The following is a 13,183-nucleotide window of genomic DNA, read 5'->3' on the forward strand; positions in this document are numbered from 1 at the left end:
TCCATACTCAAACGATTTCGTTCACCAACGAGTGTTGGTTTCAACAGGTAAATGTAAATTTCATTGTGTTGTATATTTCTCCGCGAGCATGATGTGAGGCCTTTTTAACGGGTATTTCCCCCAATATTTAAATCAAATAAATAACCTTAACACATGAAAATGTTTTTTTTAGATTGCAGTATAAAGACAATAATAGTGCATTGACTTGACATATCAACGATATAAGGATTCGGCCCGAAACGGTGAAATAGCTCAGCACAGCCTCGCATTTCCCCGTTTCTAAGCCTCATCCTTATATCGTTGATATGTAAAGTCAATGCACTATTATTGTCTATATATCTAAACTCGAAATTTCGACTTGTTTTAAACTCAAAGTTTCGAATTTTTTAAAACTTAAAATTTCGACTTCTCCTCAGTATTTATACGTTTGCGATTACCACATTCACAGTCATTTATATCAGCAAGCGGAGAGCCATATACATCATAAACTTGATAAGCATATTTTAATAAACTAAATCAATTTAAAGAGGTTATTATAGATATAAAATCTTGTTCTTGCCGAAGAATAAATAAAATATGTTTCACGTTCAAATACATATTTCAAGTCTGGACTTCAGATATGTGTATCAAGACAACCCCGTTATTCCGACACACCTATATTACGACATAGTTTTATTCAACAGTCTAATATATAAAGACAAGGGTTAATAGTTGTGTTATAAGAATGCCAACTTGTAGAGAATGTTCCAGAAAAAAGAACCAACATTTCAAAATTCCAAAACTAGAAAACTGAGCAGCTTATTAGTCGTCTTGAATATGCATGGCATTTTTGGCTACTTGATTTATCATTGTTTAAACATGGCAAAGTCAGTGACTTGCTATTAAGAAAACAAACAGGCCTTTGAAACTGTGACGCTAAATGTCCTCAGATCTGACGATCCTACGACAGTGTCGTGGAAACCAAAACATGGAATATGGGAAAACATTTTTTTATTCTGTCAACATGCATGTTCTTTCCGAATGAAACTCTTCAATATTAAATGCTAATCCATATCTTAATTTAAGAAAAAAAAGAACACTTTTCTGAATATAAATTGGCAAAATGTGTGGTTGACGCTTTAATAATTTGCCTCCATGTCTACTCCTCCTACAATTATAATAACTGTGTTTGAATACTAACATCAAAGTTTTAAAAGTACTTAGAAAAAGTCAAGATTTCGAGATTTCAAAAGTCAAAATTTTAACTTTAAAATAAAAATTTCGAGATTTTAAAAGATGAAAGTTTGAGTTCAAAGTCGAAATTTCGAGTTTAAAAAAAGTCGAAATTTTGAGTTAAAAATAAGTCGAAATTTCGAGTTTTAAAAAAGTCGAAATTTTGACTTTTTATAAAGTCAAAATTTCGAGTAGTAAAAAAGTCAAAATTTCGACTTTTTCAAAAAGTTGAAATTTCAAGATTTTAGAAAGTCAAAATTTCAAGTTTAAGTTACAATTTCGAGTCTTGAAATGTCAAAATTTCAAGATTTGAAATGTCAAAATATCGTCTTTGAAAAAAAAAGTTCACTGCCAATTTTATTTTTACTATGTACCTAATACGCTTACGTACAGGTGTCATTATTTTATTGTATATCCGAATTTTGTAAAAAAAAATAAAAAAATAAACAGTATCAATTATAAGTTCTATTTTATTATAAAGCTTTAGAATTCACTATATTATTCAGTCATGATTAATACTTCCGTTGCAGCTTTTCGAAGTTTCTATAAAAGCTCTTCATTGCTCTCTTCCCCTTCTTTGTCATCGACCAGCAAGGGATATAATCCAACGATAAGATCGGTTGATTTTCTGTTCGGATGGTTGTGTTGTCGCAAAGCACCTACGAAGAAAAGGCCACATACTAGCACCACCATAACAACCACAACTATTAATAGAAAAACAAACTTATAATTAGTGACTAAAACCAAAATTAACAAAACTTCGTTTGATAGTTGGTTTAAAGTATAATGCAATAAACAACATAAATTTTTAATGTAGAAGAACAGTTTTTAGTAAGTCTATACATACAGTTTGAAAATGGTATTTCATCTGATAGAAATGAGGACATTGTCTCAAGTAGTGTAGAAAGAATTAGACGTCCTAAACTGTCAACAAACAACCCTTTAAATACCTATTAATATCAGACCACCAATTCAAAATCCCTATCAACCCTTTAAATACCTATTAATATCAGACCACCAATTCAAAGTCCCTATCAACCCTTTAAATACCTATTAATATCAGACCACCAATTCAAAGTCCCTATCAACCCTTTAAATACCTATTAATATCAGACCACCAATTCAAAGTCCCTATCAATTCAAACAAATTTTGCAATTTTCACAGCACTCTTTATATGTTACCTTCTTAAAAACTAGGTATATCATTTCTATATGCCATTTTTCAACGCATGTTTAAAGTCTAAGTTGTAAGAAAGAACTGCTTTTCGAAAGCCACGTACTACTAAAAATAACCCATGATTTTCTTGGAATATTAAAATAGTATACTTTAGAGCCGAGCGCATTGATTCTCAATTTTTAACGATTACGTTAAAGCACTTTTTGTGTCAGAGAAGGGCTACTTTTACGTTCTAAATTGGAGGGAGTAAATTGGTGGCCCGAAACCTTTAAGCTAGACCTCCAAAGGTGTTGTGTGAAGCGAACATGTCTTGAGCAATATTTTTTAAACTCCTAAAAGAAACTTCTTGACTAAATGTAGGATGAATAAGATAATCTGGCTTTTAGTTGTATGGAGTATTACACATTATAGAGTTATGTCAATAGAACGTTCTTCTTTAGATATAACTCTATGTTTTTCTCAATAAATAGTTTTAACTTTTGATACATCTATAACATGTATAACTCTAGGTATTACTCTATACACTTGGCGAATCACATTTCATTCAGAAACATACCAAAACACCATTATTCAATACTTTTTTCCCCCATTTTTTTTTATTATTCATTACGATTTGATATGCTCTTTACAATTCGTAGAAGTGTTTTGGTTCAAAATAGTCTGCCAAAAATGCTCATCTGGTGCAATAAAATTTGATTCGTATGTGTTATTCTAATATGACTGGACTATTTGGACTGTGCAGTGTGAAAATAGTTTTTAAGCAACGTTTTAGTAATTCCATTGTTTTAATGAATATTTAGGTTTTGCATTTATTCTATTGTTTTAGACTTTGTCGTAAATTTAGGCATAAGTGTTTAACACGGATTATGTGTCATAACCTTGGACAAAGGTCTTAAATGCATTTACTCTATTTATCTCATTATTTATTCTCTGTGACAGTTTCGTCTATAATTTACAAATACGTGTCGGACACTAATAACTCTTTTAATATATTGTTATTTCTAATTTGTCATCTGTTAAGCTGCTTAATCTTTTAATTGATTGTGCTTATATATATTGTTATTGTTTGTATGTTACTATACATTTAGTTTGGAGTTTGTTGTTCGGTCTAGCCGGACTGCTGAAATAAAAATTTTAGGAGCGAATCTTCTTTCTTGTTTTCCATTTAGCTGGAACGCCATTTCACCCGGCTATATCTGGTGTTAGGACATCCGGGCAACGCATCTATCGGATACCTTGCTCTACCTGTGAAGCTGACCCCCAGCAAACTGAAAAATTGAAACGCACAGAACCCGAAATTTTGGCCTAAACTGGAGATACCAGATGCCTGATCATGGAACTACCTGTCAGACTAGAAACTTCAAAATATGGATAACTGCCTATGTAAGTTTTGTGGAAAGACTGTGAACAATCAATTTTTATTTTAGACAATGTATTATAGCAAAAACTACATTTTGCTATAAGTGCAGAAATTTTGGACATTTCGCCAGAATGCATGCGTAACTTTCACAGACAACCGGACGTTAAAGTTGTGAAAGTTAAATCCAAATCGAAATTAAGGCGCGACGGAGAAAGAATAAGGATATTCAAAGAACAAAAAGCTATGTCGATTTTTCCTTGTGCGGAACTTAACACTATTGAGCTGATGGACTTCTTTCCAACCTTAGATTATAATAAGAAATTTATAGATAACGTTAGACTCATGCACGACCGAGTGAATTCAGAGAGAGTAAGATTTAAAATCAAAAGTGTACACTATGAAAAGAAATTTAAAGAGTTATATCAAAAGCATACCAGTATTGTTAGCAATCTAGGAAAACTTCAAAATCAGGGTGCAGATGATAAAACAGAAATGGAAAAATTACGGGAAAGCATTACTGATCTTAAAGAGGCTAATCTTCGGATTTACGATCAAAGATGTCAAGCAATCGACCAACAACACCAGTTACAACGCGACAAAGAACATATATGGGATCGAATCACTAAACTAGAAAACGAACTGGACAATATTCAGAAAAATACAAGAGAAGATAATCATCCAAACCAAAACTTTTGTTACAGAGGACGCAACAATAACAGAAGAAACTCTCGGAACAGTTGTAGATGAACATTAAGACCCGGGTCGTGTCTTCAGGGGCCGCGGGAATATATGACCGGACTATTTGGACAGTGCAGTGTGAAAAAGGTTTTAAGCAACATTTTAGTAATTCAATTGTTTTAGTGAATATTTAGGTTTTGTATTTATTTTATTGTTTGAGACTTTGTCGTAAATTTAGGCATAAGTGTTTAACACGGATTATGTGTCATAATCTTGGACAAAGGTCTTAAGGGCTCGCGGGTCTAAATCATTTTTTTTTTTTATCTAATATAGGATTTCTGTATATTTTTCTATAAATTAACTTTATAATAAGTAGATATCTGAATCACCGAAAATCAACCTATATTTTCAGGTAAAATGTTTAATTTGATAATTAAATTTTAACACATTTATACATTTTTTAAAATTTGTTCTTGACAATTTTTTGTTCATTTTAAAAAAAAATATAGGGACAACAGAGTTGGTGTTCCCATCCTAGGCATTCATTTATATTGGCTGGCGCAAAGCGGGCAGTTTAGCTTAGTGGCCCCACACTGACTCTGTTGTTCATATGTTACTTAAAAAAATCAGGCGGCCTCGTTCAGGTCTTGCCATCTTTATTTTTCTATTCGAAAATCAGACACAACAAAACCATTGAATAATTGTGAACATTATACCACAGATAACTATGGTAAAACTTTAATTGTTTTTGGCATAATTAAACTTGGCTGCCATCCAAGATCCAAAAAGTTTTTATATTGATGAATTATAAATATCAGATTTGGATTTTTTTGGTTACAAAACATTTTGGATGATACATGTAGGTAGCGGCCAAATCTTTATTCCTAGAGGCTTAAAGCGTTCATGTCTGAAAATTGCCCAAAATCATCACATTTTGACAAATTTAGAACATAAAATGTACTTTTATGAAAAGAACTGATTTATTGAGTGTTAAAACTTTTGAAACAGACGCAAATTACGAACCAAATTGAGAACTTTTTGGAGTTTTATAGTTTAGGCCATTTTGGGCAATAAGTGAAACTTGTCCTTTGAATCAGTTGTTTCACAATAACCATAATACTAAGTCTCTGTTAGAAGATAGCTCTTTCACAGTACATTGTTAAACTTAAAGATAAATATATAACAACAATGACCAATATTAATGATGGAATGAGATTACACAATGTATATATACTGTTTTATATTGTTACATGTACATACATAAATGAAAATTAAAACCAAACTGTTGTCATTATTCATAAAAAAAAGAAAAGGGAGGTATGATTGGTAATCAGACACCAGCTCTAGACAAAATGATGAAAAAGAAATAAAGCTTATAACCATACAACATTTTTACAATCAGAAAAAAAAACTATACATCAATCAGTTAGAAATAGCCATGAAATGTCAAAGGTTAAACAATATATACAAGAAAACTAATGGCCGCATCAATGTACAAACGGGAAATCAAGATATACATCAAAAAATTACAAGGCCTGTTTTACAGGCTTCTTACAAAGGACCGACACAATAGTGCAAAATTTTCTCATTGCTAAACCAGTGGTATCCAAAGTATTAAATCCAGAACAAAGTAAAAAAAGACTAAAAGTTGAAAAAATATCCAGATGTTGTGAAATTCATTTAACAAAAATACCATCATTAGCAAATGGCTATCTACATATAATACATTGTAATATTTACAATGAACCATTTAATAATTAGAAAACAGAACCTACAATGTACATGTATAGCTGCTGATTATTTGTTTTTAAAATATAATGGATAAATGATTGACTGTGTTACAATAAAACCAAGATAACTCAGTGAAGCTATTTATGAACATTTAAAGAGCTTGTGTTGACTGCAACAAAAATCTAGAATAAGGGATAGTAATCTTGCTGTGTTAACATCCATTTAATTCGCAATTGATTCAAAAGCTAAATGTTTCGCCACCTCTTTCGCCAAAACAATATATGTTTCGCCACTTTATTTTTTAATTAACCACAATATTACAATTTATCTGTTTTGATATGATTGTCTTGAACCTCTTTTTCATAGTTTAGTGAGTGACTATATAGCTACTCGAAGAATTGTTTGCTATGTTGATTCTCTATTATAAGTTATACGCTAACGATTTGTGTATGTGTGCAACTATATGGTCATAATGCCAATCTAACAGTTCTCATTTGACCATGTAATCATTGATAATTCACAAAGTTAAGTATCCTAGTTCCAAGTCAGTATCTCAGATATGATAGCAAATTATATTACATATTTGTACCATATTGTATGGTGAACATATCTGTCTAGTAGGTATAATATTAACACCTGTCATTTATTAATAATTCAACATAACTTGAGGTCCCCTGATGTTCAGTACTTCAGTACTTTGATTATTTACTGTTGTGTATATTGGCTACACAATTGTCTTTATGGCATAATAGCTTAGACAAATTAAATCCCCCTGTTTAGTTTTGATTGATTTTTTAAGGCTGTTTTTATAGCAAGTGAACATATTTCTTTATAAAGCAATACAAGTAAGTTTTATTTTTGTATTTTAAAGGCGGGTCTGATTTGTGTTTTTTGTTAAATAATAATACAGTACAAATAGTATCTTGTTACCAATATTTGGGTTTACTGTTGACAGAATATCTCGATTGTAATGAGATGGCTAAAGCTGTATCAAGGTTTGCAAGTCGAGCTCTGTGTTTATTAATTTCTAAATGTAAAGCACATGGTGGTTTCCAGCACAGTACCTTTACAATATTATTTGATACTCTGGTCCGGCCAGTAATAGGCTACGGTGCATCCATTTTGGGCACTCGTTCTTTTTCTTGTATCAACGCTGTCCAGAACAGAGCTATCAGGTTTTGTATGGGTGTTGGCAAGTATACGCCAAATGATGCAATTAACGGGGACATGGGCTGGAGACCTCCTAGTGTAAAACAATGAACATGTGTCTTTAGGCATCGGGCAAGATGTAGTGCAATGACCAATGACAGAATAAATTATAAAGTTTTCAAATGGTCACATAAAAATGCTGTAAATAATAAAAAAAACTGGTGTAATAGAGTCATGAAAAACTTAAAGATTGTAACTTTGATTTGTATACTAGTATTGATGGTGTGCTGCATAAGAATATGGTTCTACAAATTGATAAATATATTGCAGAATGGCAAACGAAAATTCTGTCACAGAGTAATGGTAACAAGCTTTGTACTTATAAGCTATATAAATCACAATATTGTACAGAGTTATATTTAAAAACAAAATATGTCTATTAAATTTAGAAGTGCTTATGCAAAATTAAGATGAATGTTGCGCCACTTAAAATAGAAACAGGATGATATGAGAAAAAGCCAATGAATGAAAGATGTTGTTTTATGTGTAAAAACGAAATTGAAGATGAGAAACATGTAGTTACTTTGTGTCCTTTATATGCAAACCTTCGAAATTTATTGTATAATAAAGCAGTAAAACATAACGATCAATTTTATAACTTGTTTTCTGACGAAAAATTTATATTTTTATTCAGGAATGAAGAACTATGTCAGTTAGTTGCTAAAACCTGCTTTAATATTTTATGTAGAAGAACAAATTTTTTATTTGTATATAGCTAATGACAAATGATGTATTTTGAATCTTAGATAAATATAGTTTTAACATTGTGTAAAATATTGTATATAATTAATCCTTTAATATTAGTCTCTCATAATTCTTAATAGAATGGCACTTGTATATATGTTTTAGTATTTATAAGCCAATGATATTTTACTGTTAGTTTTAATATACAATATGTTTTATATATGTTATCCAATATTTCATGTTATACGCAATGTTTTATATGTATATTGAAATGTATAATGTTATACAAGTGGTGAGACTTTAATAAACTATTGAATCTGAATCTGAATCTGCGTTTTGTGTTTTATTTAGTGAAAGGTCAAATGTATCTCCAACTGTAAAACAACTCTTTCTGCAGTAAAAAGTAAACACAAACGTTTGGATTAGAATCTGTTCTTACTTACATATTACAATTGTTGACTGGAATTGGTCCGACTGGGATGAATACGGTTGGTTTAAGAGATGGCGCACATTATCTAGAGATCCATTATTTGGAGCCGGCTTTATTCCAAGAATGTGACACATAAGTGGATAAATATCAACCGACTCAAACGCCTCTGACACAAGTCCTTTCTTAAAAGCTTGCCCAAAGCCAATGAAAAATGGTCGCATATTTGGTACTTTGTTTTGGTCGTAGCCATGTGAGCCCTCTAAAAATAAAAGCATGTTCCATGATTACAATTAAATTGTAATATTCAATTTGTGTTTAAAAGTATAATTACTTTCAAATTTTTTCATATTTTTAGTTCACACGAGAAATAAGTAGGTCACAAATGCTACTGTTCCTTCGCAGTGCTTGTTATTGGGTTTGATGCGAAGATTTTTTTTATCCCATTTGAAGAAATGATATTGTGTTGGTTGGTATTGCCGTGTTTTCTATTTGCAATATAAAGGATAGTTTTTCGTTTGCTTCTTTATTTGCAATTGAGTAAATAGTTAATTGAATCAATAAAATGTTAACAAAACAGTATCATTAAACAAATTTTATGTTCCGTTGATACAATTAAACAAGATAAATTTTAAAAAAGAATAAAAGTAGCTTGACGATATTACTATAATAAGGAGGACACGGATTCCACTCGTACGTGTCAGTCAAACTATAAATTAAAGTTTACCATTTAAGTAAAACGTTCTAAAATTTCAAATCTGTTTGTAAGTCGCGTATAATAATAAAGAAATCTATTAGGGATGATTGCCTGCCCTATTTTTAACTAGCTTATGTAAATTTATAAACCCTTGGACTTTTTCCATGGAAAAATTATTTCAACTCTAGACTTATATTTGCAATGTTATAGCATGCATAGCCCGTTTCATTCGGGTATACTAATTTCACGTTTTTTTTATTGTTATTTCTAGAACACAGTATTTTTTTAAATAAAGTTCATACGAAAAACACAGAATTCCTTCTCATGCAAACTCTCCACTTCTGTTTATTTGCTAATACAAAATGTAAATCAAAAAGATACTTTCCTTTATTTTTTTTTTGATAATTTGGATGCTTAATAAATGTTATATTCTAAATCACTTTGTTCTTTGAAATGATGTAATTTTGCGTTTATGGGGCAAAAAATCGGGCAATTAGAAAGTTGAAAATTGTTCTTACTTACTAGAAATATTTTTAAGCAGACTTAAACTTTTGGTGTTTCCGATAAAATGCCCCTCCTCCGCTTCCAAGATGAACTCCATTATCCTTCTGTTATTACAGTAATGTATCCGACTCATATATTTATCACATTTTCTGTAGACATATATCTTTGGTATTGCACTTAAATCTCTGTGTAATTTATCTATGTCTGTACCTGTATATAAAACACAATTATAGGTTTGAACGTTGTTTTCATTTTAGACTTGTTTATATTTTTTCGTTTGTGCTAGTATTATATTTGCCTTCGGGTTTAAATGATCATTCTGTTTATCCTATTTCGACACATAAAAAAATTCAAGAGTCTATCATAAATTGAGGTAGATTATATGGCCTTCCAAATACCGTTTCGATCCCGAACGTTCAAATTTTTGCGGTATACCATCCCTTCCGCAAGTTTATTGTTTTCTGTTTGGTAATGAATTCATAATAAAATCCATTTTGTTAAATCTGGTGATCCGTTTATATGGCAATCTTCAATTGCAGTCATCAGTTGTTTGACCTGCTAATTTGCGTTTTGTTAAAATATACTTTTTTTATAATAATTGCGGTTTTTATCCAACGCAATCATAGGTTTGAACGTTGTTATCAATTTAGACAAGTATATATATATATATATATATATATAGTTCGAATTCCAGCCAGGGAAGAACAATTACATTTATTGTCTAAAAGAAATGCACTACGGAATAACTGTGGTCTCGGACCATATACAGAATGTGTTTTCAGCATTGTATCACCATCGTTGTAGAGATGTCACTGATTCAGACGTATTTATAATATAATTATTTCTGTGACTGCATCTCACATTAAGTTGTAGGATCCTTTACAGCAGATAATTCAGCTGATCTGTTACAATTCTATCTTCATGCATTATATATCATGTACTGTGTTACGACGCTAGATTAAAACTGACGAGGAAAGGTAACACCCGGCCACCGAAAGCTTAATTATTGTAGAGTCTAGGCGTTCGTGTGGTCTAGCGCGTCAGGCACAGTGCAATGCAATCTCGTGCCACAATATCTCAGTAGCGTGAGTTCGAATCCCAGCCAGGGAAGAATAAAAAATTTGCTAATGCAAATTTACAGTTACAGATCTAACATTTTGGGCTGTTATCTAGACGAATTATATATATACAAGAATGAGATTAGAAAGCTGTATGTATTCTGAAATGATTATGGTCAGAATAATCTATTGATTTAGTGTGTTTTTTTAGTGCGATTGTCAGTCAATTTCTTTAGTTAACGTATGATTTATTATTTGTTTGTATATGTTCTTCAAAACAATAAACATCATGGTTGACTTCTAGCAAATATTTTTATGTTTTAATGATTTTTATGCACATGGACAACATGATCTTACACAATGTCATATTATGTATATAGTTTTTCAATGGTTACAAGAAATAATGTAATACATAGGCATATATAGTTTAATATTATATAACTATCATTTCATCAATCTATCTTAGAAAGTAATAAAAACAGCTTGAATCGTTGGATGTAGAGAAGAATATGAAAGACAAAGGTTGCTTGGATAGTCATAACATATTTTTAATTAAATTACACAACATATAGTGGCTGTGTGCTGATTTTGTGTCTTGAATTGATACACAATATAGTGTTTGTTTCATTATAATTCTCCTTTATTCTTGTTTTCAATTACTTTAATTTTTTAATAGTAATTAAGCCCTATATATATATCTATGAAAATTAGATCTTATTGAACAAGTACACATAATGTACTAGAAAAACAATTATTGAATAATTACTAGAGAAACAATAAAGAAAAAATGTACAGTAAAACATGGCAGAGGTATTGTGTTAAGACATGAACTTAATTACCTTCAGTTGGTTCCAAACTAAATACATTATGGACACCGCTAACTGTTGTATACGACTTTGGATCTATGCTATAATCATCTAAATTAATCTGACCGTCCTTCAAGGAAAGGAGATTCGTGTGTCCATGGTCTGCTGTTACTATCAAATTCATTTCCTCCCAAAGATGTGATTCCACCAATTTTTGCTTAAGATATCCCAATGTAGCATCAAGTTTAAAGATTATCTGTTGTATCTCATCTGTGATAGTACCATCGGCATTATCTGAACCATATTTATGCGCAGTTAAATCGGGATCAGAAAAATGCAATATTCCTAAATTTATTGGTCTGATATTTTCTTTGTCATTTCTAAACCATTTGACTAGAGTATCAACTCTCACCTTCCAGTCTGAAACAGTTTCATTGAATTCATCTACCGGCATTACCCGTGGCATGTATGATTTGATTGCTGCGACACCAGTTGGCCACCATATGACGCCACTATCCCTATGCAATCCTGCGTTCTGATTGGTAACCCATATCGGTTCACCACCGCTGTCGAACCATTTTGATTCAAAGTTTTGTCTAAAATTTGCTATGTCAAATTTATCTTCTAAGTATGGGTCCCAAAATACATTGTCTACAACACCATGGCTTTCAGGATAAAGACCAGTAGCTATCGTCATGTGATTCGGGTATGTAACAGTTGGAAATACGTTTTTGATAAACTTGGCTTTCACACCATTTTTAATTAGGTAAGTGAAATTAGTTATCTTATCGAGAGGAAGCTTGTCTAGATAATTGTACCTAAAGCCATCCATAGAAATAATAATTAGTTTAGGAAGATGTATTTCTTTCGAAAAGCAGACTGGTGCCATTTCAGATAATAGTAGTATAAAGATTACTTGAACGATGTCTTGAAAATGATAATGTTGCATGCTAATATGTCATAAGTTGAAACAGAGTTATCACTCCTATTCTAATGTAATGTTTTCACACGTATTAAACATCAATGAAAAAAAAATAAAAAAATAAATAAATACACAAAATACTGTAACAAAAAAACAACTGACACTATTAATCGGTCATTCACGAATTACCTTTGCCCTTTGATCTGGTAATTAGACATTTCGTCATTAGTTAGTTTCACAGAATTAAAATTAACGTATGAAAAATATCAGGTAGTAGCTGTTTCAAACATTTAATCCACAAAACACGTAAAAGGTAAAAATATTAGGTGTAATTATTTTTGATGCACACATCCTGAAATTAAATGTACATTTTAGAGGGTCTAGATGAGTTTTACAAATAAGAGAATAATGGACCAATAGTCCAGAAAAATCGACAGAACATATTTAGAATTGAGACAGATAGGCCAAAAAAATAATGAGCGTTTAGGAATAGAAAAGGATGGGAAAACACATAAAAAATATGAGAAAACGAAAATTAGTAGTTTTGAATAATGTGTAGCTACACGGAAATGACAGATTTTGTGTGTTTTCATTATTAAAAATCTATAAATTATTATTGTATACCATTCTGATTTTAGATATTATTATAGTTATCAAAGGTACCAGGATTATAATTTAGTACGCCAGACACGCGTTTCGTCTATATAAGACTCATCTT

At 31.1% G+C, this 13,183-nt stretch overlaps 1 protein-coding gene across 1 annotated transcript; it reads right to left on the reverse strand.

The window, feature by feature from the left end:
• Positions 1 to 1,736: 1,736 nt before the first annotated feature.
• LOC139491631 (ectonucleotide pyrophosphatase/phosphodiesterase family member 5-like) lies at positions 1,737 to 12,796 on the reverse strand. Its single transcript, XM_071279411.1, has 4 exons — positions 11,577 to 12,796; positions 9,698 to 9,889; positions 8,495 to 8,740; positions 1,737 to 1,916 (listed from the first exon to the last, which is right to left on the reverse strand). The coding sequence occupies exons 1-4, from the start codon at positions 12,490 to 12,492 to the stop codon at positions 1,756 to 1,758; spliced, it is 1,515 nt and encodes a 504-aa protein (XP_071135512.1). The 5' UTR covers positions 12,493 to 12,796; the 3' UTR covers positions 1,737 to 1,755.
• Positions 12,797 to 13,183: the final 387 nt, after the last annotated feature.

Source organism: Mytilus edulis, chromosome 10 (genome assembly GCF_963676685.1).
Source record: "Mytilus edulis chromosome 10, xbMytEdul2.2, whole genome shotgun sequence".
NCBI classification, from domain to species: Eukaryota; Metazoa; Mollusca; class Bivalvia; order Mytilida; family Mytilidae; genus Mytilus; species Mytilus edulis.